The sequence below is a fragment of the Xiphias gladius genome, chromosome 1 (assembly GCF_016859285.1).
Source record: "Xiphias gladius isolate SHS-SW01 ecotype Sanya breed wild chromosome 1, ASM1685928v1, whole genome shotgun sequence".
Taxonomy (NCBI): domain Eukaryota; kingdom Metazoa; phylum Chordata; class Actinopteri; order Istiophoriformes; family Xiphiidae; genus Xiphias; species Xiphias gladius.
The window spans coordinates 8,283,538-8,302,687 of NC_053400.1; the positions used below are offsets into that span (position 1 = coordinate 8,283,538).

A 19,150-nucleotide genomic window follows, 5' to 3' on the forward strand; every position below is an offset into this window, starting at 1 on the left:
CAGATGGCATTCTCATGGTTAAGAACACAAACTAGCTATGAACTTCACTTCAATAAATACTTGCCAGCCAATTAGATGTCTAGAAAAATAAAATAAAATAAGACATCTACAAAATGTCTGAACATTTGGCCAGTTGCTTATGTTTAAATTCCAATCTGAATCCAGCAGAGCAACATTATCACTCTGATGCACTAAACAGCAGGGGGCTTTGCATATTAAGGGGAAGCATTATTTATGCAGTCAACAAACTGTCTCATTAAGGGACAGTTTAAATGTAGTGTGTTTTTGTTTCAGGCAGTTTTTTTCTGGTTTGACTCAGTTAAAGACACTGGGATTTTCCTGCTAAGACTCTGATCATTTGATCAGTTTTACGGGATTACTAGGAGAGGTGTATAATGTTGGAGATTATGGTAAGCAGTACAAACAGTAACCATTTATAGCAAATTTTCATATTACATATTGTGTTGTTTTTCTCAGCCACTGCAAAGCTTATCATCAAACCATCTTATGATGAATGAGAAAGGAGAGACACTCCTGCAGGATGCATGACTACTGACGGAGACACCCTGTCTGGGAATCAAATCTTTGACCTCTCTATAACAGGGCGGTCTTTCTGCTGCCTCTCCATTAATGAACAAGGTCATCCCTAGCTGTTGGTCATCTCTGTACACTGAGCTGAATCACAATCCCATAAAGTGCTGCCGAAAAGAACAGAGCTCTTATTCTCTTGGATTTACATCACAGAGCCTCCACCCAAACCCAGAGGAAATGGGAAAATGGAGTTTCCAGCTCATTTTAATGGCCAGCCCTGGGCCTCTTGGTTTGAGGGGACCACAAATCTCTGACATACTAGAGCTCATTTGGTTCGTACGATTCAAGATACCATAAGGCTGACTGGACCACAGCAAGCCTACATGTTTTATAGCCATTACAACAATCATTTTTACTTCCTGCAACAACAGCTGTCTAACCAATGGTGAAACACACTGAAAAATTTCTATCAGCTACAAAGTCTGACTAAGTATTCTATACTGCAATAAGAATCACTTTTAGATGTTATGCCTGTTTCTATCTAAACAATACAAAAACGCTTCAACATATTGGAAAAACACAAGAAACAGAGACAATTCTAAGCACATTTCTCCTGGCTACAAGCGAACCCAACAGGAGAAGTAATCACTTGTGACATCTAAACCAGAGATTTAAACAAAAAGACCTTCTAGTGAAACATAATGTAACAGGCAATGACTTCACTGGAAAAAGACATCAGCCCAGAAGGGAACACCAGTCACTTTTAACATGATATTGTGACAGTCTCTTTCTCTACAATTTGACTGGGAAACCAGAGCTCTCTGTTAGCCTACCTCTAGCCAACCTTTCCATCTCAGTGAGAAGCCATGGCTCCCTGTGAATCTCCTGTATAACATCCCTGGCTGTGGCTGAGTGGCTGAAGCTACTACCAGCACTGAGGCTACATCAGGAAAGCTGCAATGAGGAAGTGACTGGATCGCTACAGGAGGTGCTTTTTCTGCAATGACCCTTCAGTCTGGTACAGACACTATGAAAAAACTGCAAACACTAGATCCCCTTCCAGAGTGTTTAGACTTTTGACACTGTGCAGAAACTGTATTTATACAGTACATCCAAAAACAGATCGGTAGTCAAAAATAATTTAGACATTTGGATGCTTTTGAGTCTCTCTTTCTTGCTGTGTTTAATTCAATGAAGAAATATGTTTTAATGTGCTTTGTTACTGTGTTTGCTGAGGGGACCACTGTAATTGTCACTAATTACATTTGTCAATTATGGATACAATCCAATAACCCTGACAAGGGCTACTGCAGCCAAAATTAGCCCAATTTGAACATCAACGTTTTGCTAATTGTCTTTGATTGTACGGGACCGTAATCATTTTGACCTGTGACAGGGAGCGAGCAGCCACAGGCTGTGACGAGCTCCTTCACAGCCCTGTCCCTTTAAAAGCGAAGCAAAGACTTAGGTTAGTGAAGAGATTGTAAAACCGAAAGCAACTCCGTCTTCCTGTTTCACTTCCTGTTCACCTCTCAGGGTCTCTTTGCAAGGGCTGCACATCTACAGAAAGCAAACTGAAATTTCACTAACTATATATGCCTACCTACAGGGTTCGCCACGTTAAACTTAAAACTTTGCAAGACCTTTTGAATACCACATACAATGCTGTTAAATGCCTGTTTCACAATCAAACCCACCATGGATGATGGAGAACAAGTAGGGAGGATATGGCCTTGAATTATTTATTACTATATCATTTGATTTTTTTCCAGTACTATCGAGCAGTGTATGTAAAACGAGTTCCTAATGATGTAATTAACTATATTAATGCGACCTGGACCCGGATAAGCGCCTGCAACATAGCGAGATGGATTAAAAAATTAAAAATGACAAATTCATTCAGCAATGACAGTAGTTGCAATAAGTCTGATGGTGCTGACTGAAACACAGAAAAAGGACTGAACAGCCTTCTCAGCACACAATCTACTGTCTCAACAATTTCCTTTTTTGTTTATAGCCATGTAATATCTCCTGACAGCCTGCAACTAGATACAAAAACATTTTATAACCAACATTACTGCCAATGGCAGGCAAGAGAAAATATTTGAAACTTTTGTTGATTAAATTTAAGACTTTTTAATAACTTCTTTTTTTGAGGAAACTGAATTCAGTTCTTTTTAAGAACACCCTGTTATCAGTGCAATTTAAAAGTCTAAGGGTACAGGACTGTCATCACTCACAATGCAGTTAGAAAGAACTACTATATTCTCATAGGAAAATGACATTTCAGGTAAATCACCTAACATGGCTTTGAACTGTATGTGAAAGAAAGATGACGTTAACCATATCTTACAACCAGAGATTCGTGTCTGTGACCAGAAAATATTATGGACTCTACTGGGGAAATCTGAATGGGGGAAGTTACAAGAAACACTGACTTGCCCCAAAGCAAGACACATAACCCCCAGCTATCTGACTGGAGCTGTTCAGAGACCAATATAAGAAGATGCACAGGCAGCTTCCAGTGTTAATGTGTGCAGACATATAAATGTGGAGCAGTGTGAGGCTGAGAAGCAGCCTGCTGTTCAGTCATCCTTGCTTTAAGGAATAAATGTTTGAGGAGGAGAAGGCTATGAAAGGAGACTGAAGTTTGAGCAAACCGCTGCACACATGAAGACTCTGCTCTGAGAAACAGTGCAGTAAATAGTATATAGTGAAGTATAGTAAATACAGTATACCTTTACAGTCTTGCCCAATTTTATTAAGGAGAATTAAAAACCCCACATTCCCTCACCCTGCTCTTTTTGTACATCTTGTTCTTGAGGTAGCTGAAAGTCCGGCTGACTTTCGTCACTGTCTTTCCTTCAGTGTCGCTCCGCAGAGGTCCGGGCTCCTCCTCTGATATACTGGAACACACACACACACACACACACACACACACACACACACACACACACACACACACACACACACACACACACACACACACACACACAATTTTATCCTTTAAACAGCTAGACTCACAAGGCCTACCTGATCACACATTCTGAAAATGGTTCTTTCTCAGTTTTTCTCTTATTGGACTATAAAGGTTCCATCTGCATTAAAACCTAAAGAACTCTTTTCTGGTTATGTGTGCTGTACGTGCAGAGTTGGACTGACCTATATGCTAGTGACCCAGAGGTGCTGGAAAACGACTTCATACCTGTAAAGAAACAAGAGAGGATGTAAACAGTAGGACAAAGATTCAGAAGGTGCTATAAATGGGACAGGTGTGTTTTTTAATTCACTATACTTGTCATCTAAGGTGGAAATCTGTTTAGGGGTTGACCATACTAACCACTGGGTCATCCTGTTTTCCCTGAAGTAACTGAATGACCTTACTGACCTAATGGTTAAAAAAAAGACCTTTCTTTTGATCAGAATTATGTCAGTTCATGTCCTGGCTAGAAGAAGCGGACAGCAAAAAGAATAATGCCCATGAGCAATGTGCATAACCTTTAGGTACCGTCACAGAGCTGGGTGAAGGCTGACAACAAAATGAGTCTGGCACTGATGAAGGAAGCAAGTAAAAAGGCCAAAAGCTGAAGCCAGTTCTGCCTTTAGATCCAGTGCCATTAATGGCTGCTAGACACTGACTCCAAAAAATCTCTGACTGCACAGACACCCAACCTCATGAACTCCCAAAAAGTCAAAGTCATTTTTTTTCCCCAACAAGAAATGATGGCCTCAATATTTATTCTGTGTCTTAGCTATTCAGCCTATCACATTTTGCTCTACCAAAGCTCCACCCTGACACTTCTGATATCCACCTATATTATCAGTCAAGTTCAGATTTCCTGGCTCCAGTAACTGTCAAAATGTTATTATTATTCAATTAATCTCTTCCATGGTTGTATTTTTAATCTGATTAGACATAAAATAAATAAAAAATAATAATTAAAATATGTAAATGAGAGCATACATTGCAGTCTTTGCCAAAAAAAAAAAAAATCACCACAGTCTCTACTTATTTGGTATCAGTTGAACATAGGCATGCATCTTTTCTACGGAACCACTCTGCCTCTTTTCTAAACAATGAGTTCTAGGAAATATTCTGACCAATACAGAAATATGCAAAGCATGTCTTGCCTGCTCCGCATCAGAGAGTCAAACCCAAAACAGGAAAATGAGGGCAAAGTTTTGGCCTGCCTGTGTTGCTAGCAGCATAGTCAAGGAGACAGAACACTAATGGAAATATCTCACAGATAAGACAAGGGACGGAATGGCTCAGTGTCTTTGACTAAAGGTGACAGGCTCACATTTATCTGGAGGGGAGAAAGGGCTTCTTCAGCTCACCTGCAGTGTTTATGATCCTCTCTGCTGATTGTGTCTCATTTTTTGGCAAACCGACAAACCAAAGACTAATCTACATAAAGGTCAGCTAAAAACTGGCCTAGGGGCCTGGAGGAGCCAAGGTCTTATTTAGTGTTGTCAATGGAAATTATTTACATAAAGCCTCCTGCCTAGGTGAAATGTGGTTTTCTAGACCAGTGATTTTGCTACAAGCTTATTCTAATTGCACATTCACACTGCAAGCAGCCTAATATCAGCAGTAATTAGCAGCTTCCCTATGAAAACTTCCTGACATCACAGCTATTTCCTACTACAGCTACATTTACAGTACTCACTCAAGTTATCCTCATCATCGCTAGATGAAGAATCCCCGTAAATGAACTGAGACTTAGATTTGGTGAGGATTGGGGAAAGGTTGAAAGAGAAGGAAATTCGCCTATTACGTCTCAGGCGTCCCACCGCTGGGGGAGGGAAGGGGGGGGGCACAGCAGGAACAGATCACTTAGTAAAATTAAGTAACTTCATAGAAGCGGTGAACATGAGAGATGGGAGATAGAAATGTCAATAAACCTTAGAATGTCAAGAGAGTACCTGGATCAAGGAGTCTGGAAAATAGGCAACTGAGTAAAACTGAATCTTACTTTTAACTTTTTTTCCCTCTGTATTTATTTCACAACCTTTTTACCTACATATAACCTTTCCCATTATACATCTAGCTTTTTCTCCATCATTTTTGATGTCGATACTGGGAAAACATAATGAATGCTACATTTTAGAATGACTGTGCTGTCTCTGCACACTGGGCCTTCTGATCTAATACGGTATTGTAATATAATAATATAGTTATATGAGTAAATCTCCTATTTTAGATATTTACCAATTTAATGACTCAGTTAGTGTGTGTGACTTGCAATTTTTAACATATTATAACATCAAAGCAGGATAACAGAAAGGCAAAGCAGCCTCACAACGTCACTCACCATCAATATCTCTCTGGCTGATGGCGAGCATGGATACAGACTTGGTGAGGGGCAGGGTCATGGGCGGGCAGCTGTTTCGCAGAGGCCGATACCGCCTCAATTTCTGCAGAAAGAGACACAATGTTGAATCTCGGTTACTTGACAGTGTAGAAGAGGACATTAAACCAGGCAGACATAACATGGAAAAAAACCTCACCTGTCACTAAACAGTAAACAATACAATAAAAGGCGGAACTAGACAAATGATTTGTGAGGTTCACAATTTGTTTTAAATTCAGTGAAAGAGGATTGGAGCTGCCTGAGGAAAGTAATGTTTATTAAATCTTACTAATCCCCGAACTGAAATGTCTCAAATTTCCCCTGACTGTTTATGAGTCTTGTTTATGTACAAGCTTTACAAATCCATTTCTCTTCTCATGTGAATTAGGCCGAGGATGTTTTAGAGAGTCCCTCCGGGCCGCATGCGTGACAGCATGAAGATATGACATAAAGGACAAACTTGATGAATTTGTGTGTGTGTGTGTGTGTGTGTGTGTGTGTGTGTGTGTGTGTGTGTGTGTGTGTGTGTGTGTGTGTGTTAGCTGACCGGGTCATGTAGTCTGCCATGCTCCCCCAGCTCCTCCTGCTCCTCTGTCAGTGAAACCAGTGAGCCCCTGTCATCACTGTCATGTCTTGGCATCCTTAAAGGCTCCAGGATTCGGGGCCCCTGGGTGGTGGGGCCCCTCAGCTCTTCCTGCCCCCCACTGAGACCCTCAAGGCTGTAGCTGTATAGATAAACAGAAGGCAGAGGTGACCCTCACTGAACGAGGAATGACTGCGCTGTACACTCCACTTGTCACTTGTTTTCTGGTTACACACAACTACTGTTGCATCAAACACAAACACACACAGACATGCACACATGCACTTGTTGACAGACACACGTACACATAGCTGGTCCTGCAGTGTTTAGCCAGCTGAGTTATCACCAAGCTCTGGAGCAGATTTCCAACATCAGCATCAGCATAGAGAGCTCTGCAGCTGTGATTTACAAACCCAATTACATCGATCCATAAATGAAAATAAGAGGCCTTGAAAAATTCAATACAATGATTATGGAGAAGGGAACTACAGCTACATTTCAGGATGAGCTATGCCACGCGGCTGCAGCTCTAGTCGCTTCAGGACAGACTCGGTGATAGTTAAAGCTCCAGCAGTAAATCTCTATCTCCAGCCCCGGTATTTGTATGGCACCCCATTATCCAGCAAATTATCAGTCCAGCACATTCAAATATCAGTTACCTAAACTGGACTAAAAGAATCATGACTTGGTGATTATCAGTGATCAACAATGGAGCAGAACTCACCTTTCCTCAGTGCTGTGAATGTAGATGTCTATATTAAGTCATATTAAGGCCTCCTTCCTTCCAGTATTATTATATACTATCCCAAAAAGCCAGAAGGTCCCCGGCACTGAAAACATGAATTACACCAGCAGCTGTTGCAGCTCTCTGCTGCAGGAAGTGACTGACTGCCTGACAGCCTGACTGACTGACTGACTGACAAGGGCATTCATACACACACACAGGCATAAACGCCCACAACAGCATATGCAAATAAAGCAGCATGTAAATACACTCTATTCAAAGTGGGTCATGTGTTCTTCGCAAGAAAAAAATAACAAAAAAAACAAAACAGCACACACACTGTACCTGAGGGAACTAACTACTTCCACACCATGGCTATGGGGGGCACCAGGAGTGCACCAGCTGATGCTAAGAGAGTGTGAGGTGGAGGGGTTAGCAGAAGAATGGAGGTGAAGATAAAGAGGAGTGAAGGGACGATAGACAAGCAGGTATGGCAGAGTAATAATGATGCAGACAGAGGAGTCTCCGAGAAGAACTGAGTTACAGGGATGTCTGAGGAGAGTGACAATGTTCTGGCATAACTGGACTACTGCTGTAGACTATTTCATACTGTCAAACATAAACACTGTACAAGTGTTCAAGCTGCAGTGTTGTGCTGATATCAATAGCAGACAGGAAATAAACTTGAACTCAAGTTGTTTCCCAGAAATGCAATACTATAAGAATAGCCTCTGTGCTGTTCGCACTGTTGAAGCTTTCTTGAACGTGAAAGATGTGGCCCAGTTACAGCAGTGGTCTAGACCATAGAGCCAGGTCTTAATTATAACCTGACAGATAGAGAGGCGGGCTGATAGTAGTGTTCAACATTAGCTATTCACAGTTAGAACTGTATCCGCAGATATGTCACCTGAATTTGCAGCACATATATTTTCAAGATACAGGATGTTTTAGGTCATTGCCCAACAAAAGATTATATCTTCTGTCAGGCATATCTTGGTCTAAATTCTTTACTAACCAAATTGAAAGGATGCAAGTAATAACTACAAATGAAATTTTGATAAACAAAGAAGAAGTTGGCTGATAAATTTGTTTACTGCTCAAATATCAACAATGTATCCAGAAATCCAGTATTGGTCTGGTTCTAGCTGTGAAACTAACAAAGCTCTGATTTCAGCTAATTTTAGAGAATAACCAGTACCAAGAATTTCTGAATAAGAATCAGTTTGACATCAAAATATTACAGGAGAACAACGTATAAATATGTATATGCAGCCTATTCTGTAATGTTAAGCTCCTGCTCTTACAGTATCTTATTCTAGTCTCCATCTAGGATTCTAAAGGGCTTTACTGCAGTCATGCCAGAAGGCTGAAACCTGAAAATCACATGCTGCTTGGGCCCCGGTAGCAAAGAACTATACTACATTGCACTGGACTTTTGACTGCTATTATCAGCCATAACAGCCATAACTGTGGATGCTTTGGCCAGCTACAGCTGCAAGATCGTCTTGATATTCAACAACCTTCAATTGAAGTCTAGGATGGCGGTTTGACAACTCCACTCTGGGTCATAGCATCAAGATCACTTGATGGTGGATGACAGCTCCTTCTTCATTGCTGCCTCCTCCCTCATTACTGCTTCTTCTGTGCCAAAGTGCAGTTTTTTTACACAGTCAATAGAGCCATTCTTGGATTTAGAACAATGCTGCACAACACTAGCACAAATTCCACCCTGTTTTTACTGTTGTGGCGCACTGTCTCCTCCAAGCATGAATTCAAAATGTATTCCCTTGTCTTTACAGTCTTGAAGAATTCCCTACATGAACTTATTACACCAAAAAAAACAAAAAAACAAAACAAAAAACAAAAAACAAAAAACCAAACACAACAAAAACCTGTTCTCAATCTCCGGCCAATACAGTCCTCTGAGCCTTTATTTCCGTGTGGCTGCTTGTTATTACCGCTCCAATACAAAACACCAGAGTGTCTCAACCATCTATGTGCCACGGCATTTCTTGCACATTCTAATTTGTTAAAAGAGAGCAACATTTTTCAGTGCAGTAGGCTGGAGGGATGGAGCACAATGCAGCAGTAGGTCAGCATGCATACGTTAGAAACTGGGAGATCCAAAAAGGCTACACCTACGTGAATTTTATCATTATACATCACCTAGTAGGAAGTCAGTCTTAACAATACATGAACTGATGAATGTGATTTATTAGTACCTTCTCCTGTGAAAGGTCGGCTTCCCCTCACCAGGGATATAGATAGAACTGGAGGTGATGGATGAGATGGAGACAGGAAATGGTGGATGATGAGCGAGATATAAGGGGACAGAAGGTCAATAAGAGCATAATCAGTAATGTTTTTAGTGGGTTGGATAACTATGGGCATTATTGTCTAAACTGAATAAAGCTCTAAGGCACACACCATCATGGAGGAGTGATAACAATGACATTTGCTCAGAGTAATGATCTTAAAGGAATAGGTCAACATTCCGGGAAATACACTTGTTTGCTTTCTTGCCAAGAGTTAGATGAGAAAACTGATACTACTTTCATGTCCGTCCATTAAATATGAACCTGGAACCGAGAAACGGTTATCTTAGCTTAGCATAAAGATTGGAAACGGGGGGAAACAGCTAGCCTGGGTCTGTCTGTAGGCAACAAAATCCACATACCCCAAAAAAAAAAAAAAAAACAAAAAAAACAGGTAGTTATTTTACAGGTGGGTTGTGTGCCAAAATATTTTGCGGTTGGGAGCAGTGAATAACCCCCCGTAAAATCACAAATTGTCATTTTTACATTTTTTTGTATGGATTTAAAAAACAAGGCAAGATGTGAGTGAACTTTAGAGGTGCTAGTAGGTGGTGTTTGTTATCCTTGGACGGAGCCAGCTAGCCGTTTCCCTCTGTTTCCAATCTTTATCTTAAGGTAAGACTGCTGGCAAATAAGGATATTTCCCAAAATGTGTAATTATTACTTTAAAATGTGACTAAACAGTAGAAGGGGGCAAATCAAGCAGGAATCGGTAACGCCATGTGTTTGTCTCACTGATTAACTCTTACTGCATTTATTTTCCTATCGCTTTGCATATAGTACATTATAGTTCTGTAGTCACAAAAACTACAGCCGTTATACTTAAAACAGCATACACATTTAGCAACAGAAGGAACCTTCTTCCAAGTGTTTTTTCCTCATCACTCATCATGCTTCTTATGTGCTCCAGATGCATGATTATCTCCAGATCATGGTTATCTCTAAAGGGCACATCAGGTCAAACTAGAATTACCACCGCGTGGTTGTATGCCTCCGCCAACCAGTGAAGTTGCAGGAAATATGGTCACAATCTCCCCTTCTGTTCCTGAGTTGCAGTGTTGAATAATGGCCAGAAAATTGGTTTTGCAGAACATGATGTCATAGTGAAGTTGACCTTTGACCTTTTGGATATAAAATGCCATTGCTTCATCATTTTATCCTATTAGACATTTGTGTGAAATTTTGTCATAATTAGCGAATGCATTCTTGAGTTATGGCAAAAAGCATGCTTTGTGAGGTCACAGTGACCTTGCCCTTTGACCTCCAAATTTTAATCAGTTCATCCTTGAGTCCAAGTGAACGTTTGTGGCAAATTTTAAAAAAATTCCATCAAGGCCTTCCTGAGATATTATGTTCACGAGAATGTGACGGGCGGACGGACGGCCAAGCCGGACACATAATGCCTCTGATCACAGCTGTCGCCGGTGCGCAGGCATAAAAACGATTGCTCTTTCTTTAATTTGTTACACTGTAAAGAAAGACTGCATATGAAAGCTTGGTGGTAATGGCTGTTTCAGCCGAACCTGCTATCATAAAAGTAGGATAGGAGCCTAAAGCAGTTGTTTTTCTCTTTTCACTCCAACATAGTGGCACGGGCCTTTTATTGCCAGGCAACTACTCTGCAAACATTTTGTGACAGGCCGCTGTTCTAACACAGAACACAAAATAAATGTCAAGGTCTTGTCTTGTATTGTCGTCCTGTATTTTCGTTTCAACGTGAGTGCGAAGTAGTACGTGTTAACTGATGACTACTGTACATGACGCTGTGAGTGTGGACAAGTGTGCAGTTTTAAGTGTGTGCACGTGTTCAAGCTGAGTTGCATATCTCTGTGCGTGTACAATTGTGGTAGCTCCCTGCCAACACCAGACAAATGGCCACACAGCTGGTCACAGCAGGAAGGGGAAAAACTCAACATGGCACAGAGGGAGTGACATCAACAAGCTCTAATAATACTGACATCTACTGATTAACACCAGAGTAACACCACCAGTAATGTCTAGGATAAAGAAGTAACATTGTTTTCTCAAAATCACTTCAGCTTCATCAACAATGTAATTAGAAATTCTTCATCTTTAAGAATGGAATACAATTGAGACCCCTTCCCAATCTCACCTCCTCTGGTTCATCTCTGCGTCTCCTCCGTTGTTCTTTCCAGGACCCCAGCTGTGGCGACGAAGAGGTGACAGGGAGCGGATGCTATTCCGGAGGAGACAAGAGCGTCGTGGCACCTCCGTCACCCTGTCTTTAGCCTCTTCTTCAGCTTCTCCCACTCCTCCTGCTCCTACTCCACCATCCAGTCCTGCAGAGGTAGTAGCTCCAGACTGGATGCCCTCCTCTTGGCTCCACCTGCAGCCCAGGCCCTGGCTGCCCTCGGGACTGGAGCTGGAGGGGCCGACACTGGCAGTGTCGTCTGTGGAGGAGCAGGAGACGGAAACCTCACTGGCACTGTCTCCCCCTGTCACTGGTTCATCGTTCTGTAGACACTAAAAAAAATAAAAAATAAAAAATAAATGTTATATATATATATATATATATATATATATATATATATATACACACACACACACACACACACACACACACATATATACACGTCTGTCTGTCTGTCTGTCTATCTGTCTGTTGTTATTCTTCAACAGCCCCACTGCCCAGCATTGTGTCCCTACTGGGAACTGACTAAGTTAAAAACAAGTGATGGTTTATCATGAGCCACAAGAAAAGCTTCATTAATTCAAAAATGACTGAACCCAATGCCATATTCTAATGAAATGTTGATTGATTTATTATTTCAGGGCCCAGATGTGTGTAAAAGTAGTCTTTTTTTAAGAATTCACTTCTATCCCACATTTAATCAGGGAGTGCTCTAGTGGAGAGTGAACTGTAATTGGCAGTGTTAGAGACTTGCTCTGCTCACAGAACCACACAGAAAGTGGAACCTTTAACCCTGGATAGGAAAATAACTTTTTGGTTCTTCATAAATCCAATTTCACGATTCTATCAGACACATAGATGAGGAATAGAATATAACAGAATAGAATAGAAAACACAATAGAACAAACCAGAGCAGAACTTAATTAAAATTTCTGCTAATTACCTATCCTATCAAGTTGTAAATCCACCAGCATTTCTTCACTGAAGCATGAGATGAATTCACAGAATATTGTCAGAGCTATTTAACCTACAGGAATGGGATATAACGAGGACCAAATGGCAAGGCTTAGGGATAATGAGCCAGAGCCACTTTATAGCAACACTGACATGAAAGCAAGCACCAATAACTGATGACTACCTTGTAAAAACAAACCTTTCCAAGGATAATATTTGTAAGTGACCGTATATACAGTCTTTTCAAGGTTTACACAAATATATCATATCTTAGTGATATATTTGTCAAATAATATGCATTTTTGCAAATGAGAAAATGCAAAAAAGGCCAAAAATGTGTCCAACTTTGCTGGAACTCCTTGCATTGTCCTTAACCAGTCTTACCTATCTGACAGCTCTATAATATAAGCAATAAATAAAACTATGAAAACAAATGGTACTGGTAAATGCACTTTGGCCTGGGTCTGGTGGGAAAGAGCTCCTGTATGCACACACACAGGTTTGGGATAGTCTATTTAGAGCTAATTTGTAGGTGTGAGCTTTAACTGGGCCTATTGTGCAGCCAGCTGCAGTGAGAGAGCTGAGCATAGAGCTGCTTCTGTTGAAAGAGCTGGGAATGAAAGATCTGCTTTATGCTGCACACACAACTTCCTCTGGGGGTGAGAGTACCCATGAGTTTGTGTGTGTGTTTGTGTTTGTGTGTGTCTGTGCATGTGTTTTTGTGAATGTTCGGAGTGCATGCGACTGCTGTATATATTTGTGAGTAACATGATTTCCGCTTTAGAGCTAGGAGACGTTTCAGCTGGGTTTTAAACTTTAATTTATATTTTAAGTTTTTAGACAATGCTCATATCCTTGCACGTTATAACTGTTGAGCATTTAAAGTTACAACGTCTTCCTCAAGGGCACATGGACATGCTCAACTAGCATGTTACTGGGATCAATGCCATAACCTTCCTTATGAAACAGTTTCTAGAAAATGTGCAGTATTGCATCTTGCAAAGGAAAGACATTTTCCCTGCAGAGGGCAGTTGAGACATTAATCCTCTCTTACTAAAACTGAATCTAGCTGCTGTGGTCTCTGTTTGGAATCAAACTTCGTGGACATTCATGGCACATTTTTCTCATCACTGTATATCAACAGCATTCTAACCCACAGCATCATACTGTAAACTCCAAGGCAGCTGATATTCTCTGTGCTGACTTTTTCCATTGTTGTTTACAACAAAAGGGACATGTGGTTCACATTACCATGAGCATATTTCAAGTGCTCCACACGGCAGAAAGTGAGAAATACAAGTATTTCAACTTTAAGCAAAGGGCGTCTGGCTTCAAACAGACTTTCAATAGCAGCAGAGTCACAGCAGGGACCGCGGCTTGCACTTCCCCAGCAGAAACGTAGAGCTTCTGGCTTAAAAAGATGCTTAGTAAATGTTTGGCATCTCAGCCTTGTGTGCTGATAAATAAAAAGCCAAGCACAGGCTGACAAAATCGCCACTTCATATATAGTATATAATCCTTATAGGACTAGTTGCAGGGGCACACACAAAATATTTTCTTGCTGTTCAGTGTGAGTGTACTGCATATTTGGATTGCAGCGAGTAGAGGCTTTGGTGAACACTAAATTCACTGCTAAATCAAAGTCAATATATTTACTCTTATTTTTACATTTATTTATTGGGTTCTGTAACAATCTGGTTCAAACACATACAGCAACATAGTCACATATTACAGGGATTTGAACCACCACTCTTTTGAATTGTCAAAGGACACCTCAACACTGATTTTCAGGGAGTGGATTGTGCCATTTTCCCAGCTGGTAAGAAGATAATTGGCAAACCAGTCCGGTTTCTGTACTGGAGGTGACGCTTTCCCACCCTACCCCAGCTACAAAAAGAAAATCCACCAGCAGCGAGTCTGACCTTGCTGAAGTCGCTGTCATATCCTGGCTCTGCATTTAGGAAGCTTTCTATGTCACTGCCAGAATCTCTGTGAGCTGTGGAGGGACAACTGGTGGTACTGCTGGTCCTACTGGGCAAACTTGGAAACACTGAAGATTGTGAGGATCCTGAAAGACACAACAATAATGTGTTGACAATTAAATATAGCTGGTTAAACGTCAGCTGGAAAACAATTGAACTTGAACCATCAGAAAAAAATATATAAAGAAAGCAGGAGAAATCATTCCGTCATTTTAATCAGGGAAACATTATATTTGTGTGATTAAAGTTACATTCAATGTTAATATTCTCCAGAGAGAGAGAGCACTCAGCTGTTAAACTAAAAAACAGCATGTTCACAAAATAATATGTTTTCATTCCATGCTCTAAAACAAAAGCAAGTCTGTTAGACATCAGTGAAAAGATTTCTGGGAATCTGAGAAGGTGTGAAAAGCCTGGCGGATCAATGGCCGATTGTCCTGACTAAAGCTGTCTGTGTTGAATTGCAAAGGCAAACAATTACTGTTTGTGTGTTTAAAAGGTCTGAGGGCAGAACTTAAGTTAGAGATGAAAACTGAAAATGCTATTGATGCTACAGAGAGTACAGTAAAACAGTTTTATAACAGAGCAGCACCACATATACCATTAGTCACCCTGGAGCCAAATGGACACTGATGTTTATAATTACTCTCTGCAGTATTTTGTATTAGCTTTAAACTTAGAAGTAATTTTCACTTCAGTTAACAGTTGGTTGGTGTGTAATAATTAGAGATATCATGCAGACAGTTTGCTCAGTGCCTGCAATATTGATGTGCACTTGAGTAAGTCGCTTTCCTACCTGAACCATAGCTAGTGATGCATTAGATTTAATATCTTCAAGACACAAAATTAGCTTTGAAAGATTGCTCTTGCGATAAACCCTTGGCCTGAAATCCCAGGTCAATGCTTCTCATCAAGCCCCAATGCTCCTTAACCATAGCAGCTATCCAACAGCAACCCCCCATGAGCCATTTGTGAGTTTACACACACTATTTCAGATGCTTTTTCAAACGCCCTTACTGAAAAACAAGCAATCCACCCTAATGTCTGCACACAGTACAACAACTCTTATGTAACTAGGTTTTGTAGCTGCAATTCTTTGTACATGTAAGGACATGTACAGATATTATCCCAGACCAAACTAAAAGAGGAAGATTATACCCAGCCACAAATGTATACCAGTAGGCTTACTTTAGCCAGCTGCCAAGAACAACTGGATGAGATCATTCACAGAGTTTGTTATTTTGCATCATTTCTCATGTCTATTTCTGCCTGAAAAGCGGAAGTTATATTTTATCCCTCAGGAACATTTTGCCTTCCCTGAACTCATGTGAGAGGAAGTTCCATTTGTGCATGTATGTGTGTACTGTATCTGTGTGCATGCAGTATGGGTGTACATCGTTCAAGAACCTGAAATCTGTGTGGCTAATTGAGCAGAATGAGGCGCTAAATCTTCCACGGTTAGGTGTTTCATTCCCACTGACAACATCCATAGTAGAATTACTGAGAATGTCCATATTTATTGCTAAATTAAGGAGTTATGGAATGAAAGTTTGCACCAATTGCAAAAACTAAATACAACCTATATTGGGATCTAAGAATCCTGAGGCTGGTAGAAACAGCTGTTTCTGAGGAAGGGGCCATCAGGGGGTCGGGTTGTGGAATGAGGGGTTGCAGTGGGAGTGGTCAGTCACTCAGCCAGACCTTACACTATAACTAAACAGCTGTTTTAATATTTAACTGGAATTAAAACTGGCATCTCAATTACACAGTGTTGCACAGGTTTTAAATCTGATGCTTTAATATATAAAAACACTCGTAATCACAGAACTTGAAAGAGCTAAGAAATAACATAATATTTAATTCTGAATCTGAATTTTTTTAATCAGAGGTATCAGCAGTTTAAATCTTATTTAGGAAATTTGTGTCTCCATATCTACATCCAACACTGTAGAGTTCTATGACTCTATTGGCTACAATATGACAGGCAGAAGATTATTTCTTTTCCTCGCTTAGGAAAAATATATAAGAATTTGTGTTGTAGAAAGGTCTTATGTTAAATTAAGTCTAATTGCTGAGTCCTACCTGCCAAATAGTCACTGAACACTATACACACAGGGCCTTATGTATTAAGTTGTATGTATAAACGTTCACCTCATGACTTCAACAAAAGCAGGTTTCCTTTACAATATGGTGGACAAGATCACAGTCTAAACATTAAAATGACACTGACCTTTGACTGCAAGTGCTGCAGCGGAGCTTAAACTTGGCCAACGTGGTTTTGGAAGGTATTGCAAAAACATTTTACCCTTCGTTCTTCATTTGTTCTCTGCTCCTCCATGGATGGAGAATACCAAAATGTAAATGTGAAATGTGCTTTAGTATGTATTTGTGCTGGGGGCAGTGATAAGTGGCGGTGACCGAAGTGGATGATGGGAGTTTTTCTCGGACTCCACCACCTCACACCTGTCCACCAAAACTAGCAGGGGACTGTGAGCTTTGACAGCTGTCTCCCTCCCTCTCTTTCAAACAGACGCACAAAACACACACACACACACACACACACACACACACACACACACACACACACACACACACACACACACACACACACACACAGACACACACAGACACACACACACACACACACACACACACAAACAAAAAAGGCACAGAGAACAGGTGTAAAGGTCTGATGAGTCAGTGGGTGGTTGAGGTTGTTAGTTAATGTGAATCAGTTCACACAACACAACAAGACATTACATTAACTAATATGCAAAAGCTTCAATGTCTAGATCACCACAATTGCAGGCAAAAGATGGCTAAAAGGCCAAAAGCCTCACCCAGATAGAGATTTTATAGATGAACCATATCACAATACTGTCATGCTAAAAAACATTGGCAATTTTCACAGGTCATCAGAAGTTGCCATGCTAACACTGTACCTACTCAGGTTAAATGTATTGCTTGAAATCCAAATAGTTACTGTTGTTGGTGCTTTCAATGTGGTAAAAATGTTCGGAAAAGAAAAGGGAAGCCAAGCAGAACTCAGGAGGAGAAATGTATGTTGTTAGATAAATGCAGCAGAAGAAAAATTGCCAAGTAGATATGATCCAAAAAAAAAAAAAAAATCATCCAGTCTGAAGCAATGAATGTGGTAAGAAATAACAGACAAGATAAAGTTACCATCAAGCCTCCTTGTCTCAAAATACTCTTCTCTGCACATTTTCATACTGTTAGTCGAGATAAGTCAGCACTGAGGCTACTGTAAGTGTTTTCCCTAAGTGCAGATTATATCAGCACTTACAGATAAAAACTTATATATTTTTTCCTTCTAACCTCATATTTCTTTGTTCTGTAAAAACAGGAGATGTTAAATTTGTACAAGATTCTCTGTACAAATGGGTTGACTTATTGCACATAGGAGATTTTTTGTGTGACAGCAGCCAGTCCATCATTTTACAAAGCTGAGAAACCACCAGGGAATGACCACACTGGATACACTTTAAGGTCTGAACAACATAAGTTGCGCAGCACCAACTTCTTTTTTTGTTGAAGCCTGAAGAAGTATGGCAGGTCCTATAATAGATTAACTAAATCAGCTGATAATCAACTATCACGTTACCATGTGCTCTTCAATGTGTTAGTTTGTGCAACACACATTCAGAAAACAAAGCAACCACTATAAAAAATGGTGAAAATTTTTAAATGCCTAATGAGAAGTCCTCACAACTTTGTCAAGAGGATGCTGATATATAGCCTCCAATTTTTCACTGAAATAAAACCTGTCCTTTGCCATCTTCCTTGCACACATTTTAGAGAGTACACTTAACCATAATTTTAAAAAAATATATATAATTTAAAGCTTCACTTTGATGCGTGTAAAACCACCATCTACTCCTATATCTTTGTTTTCTTACTGTATTATATTTTGCCTTGAACCCAAGGCACACCCAGCATGTCTCCTTGTATATAAATAAGGATTACTGAATGACTTGAACAAAACAGGACATGGCTTCGACCATGATAAATGTAATATGCAACATAACAAACAGCAGTGTAAAGCAGCAGCATGATTTTGAACACAGACCAGCAAACCACAGGCAGCCAGGCAAGCTACCAAACTGTGGCCTTCCAACAACACATTAACCAGATATATTATGGGATGCTGGTCTAGGTCCATCCTAAACTACATACTATGTTCTGTAGTTCCCTCTATGTTTCCTTTACTGCTGTGCCTGTGCTTTGCAGATCCCAACTGTGTACAATGTATTACTTAAAAATTTATACAGTAGGATTTGCTTTTTATATAACATATACAGAAAACATTCAAGAAAGAATTGGCTATTCAATATGGTTAATCACTGACCAATAGCCCTCAAGCAGAGCATCACTGAGGTCTCTGGCCTGACTTTGACATGGGAGCTTTTGCAAGTAACTTTTCCTGAGTCAGCCCATTTGTGCCATGACTGAAATTAGTCTACCATTCACTGATAATCTATTCCTTACATAATAACAACACAACAAGTCAACAGCCAGGCTAGCAGCTCTGTGAGGC

The 19,150-nt window shown here is 40.3% G+C and overlaps 1 protein-coding gene across 7 annotated transcripts in view; it reads right to left on the bottom strand.

Annotated features, from left to right (window-relative positions):
* The window catches only part of LOC120798317 (A-kinase anchor protein 13), a 102,280-nt gene that overhangs the window by 27,041 nt on the left and 56,089 nt on the right, over positions 1 to 19,150 (bottom strand). For 6 of the 7 annotated variants that reach the window (XM_040142639.1, XM_040142860.1, XM_040142767.1 and 3 more), the window contains exons 11-17: positions 14,536 to 14,681; positions 11,621 to 11,991; positions 9,415 to 9,462; positions 6,433 to 6,610; positions 5,847 to 5,949; positions 3,694 to 3,736; positions 3,326 to 3,437 (exon numbers count right to left, since the gene is read on the bottom strand). In XM_040142639.1, the coding sequence (XP_039998573.1) occupies positions 3,326 to 3,437; positions 3,694 to 3,736; positions 5,847 to 5,949; positions 6,433 to 6,610; positions 9,415 to 9,462; positions 11,621 to 11,991; positions 14,536 to 14,681 (1,001 nt within the window). The remainder of the gene's footprint in view (positions 1 to 3,325; positions 3,438 to 3,693; positions 3,737 to 5,846; positions 5,950 to 6,432; positions 6,611 to 9,414; positions 9,463 to 11,620; positions 11,992 to 14,535; positions 14,682 to 19,150) is intronic. The other variant, XM_040142945.1, reaches the window with a different exon arrangement.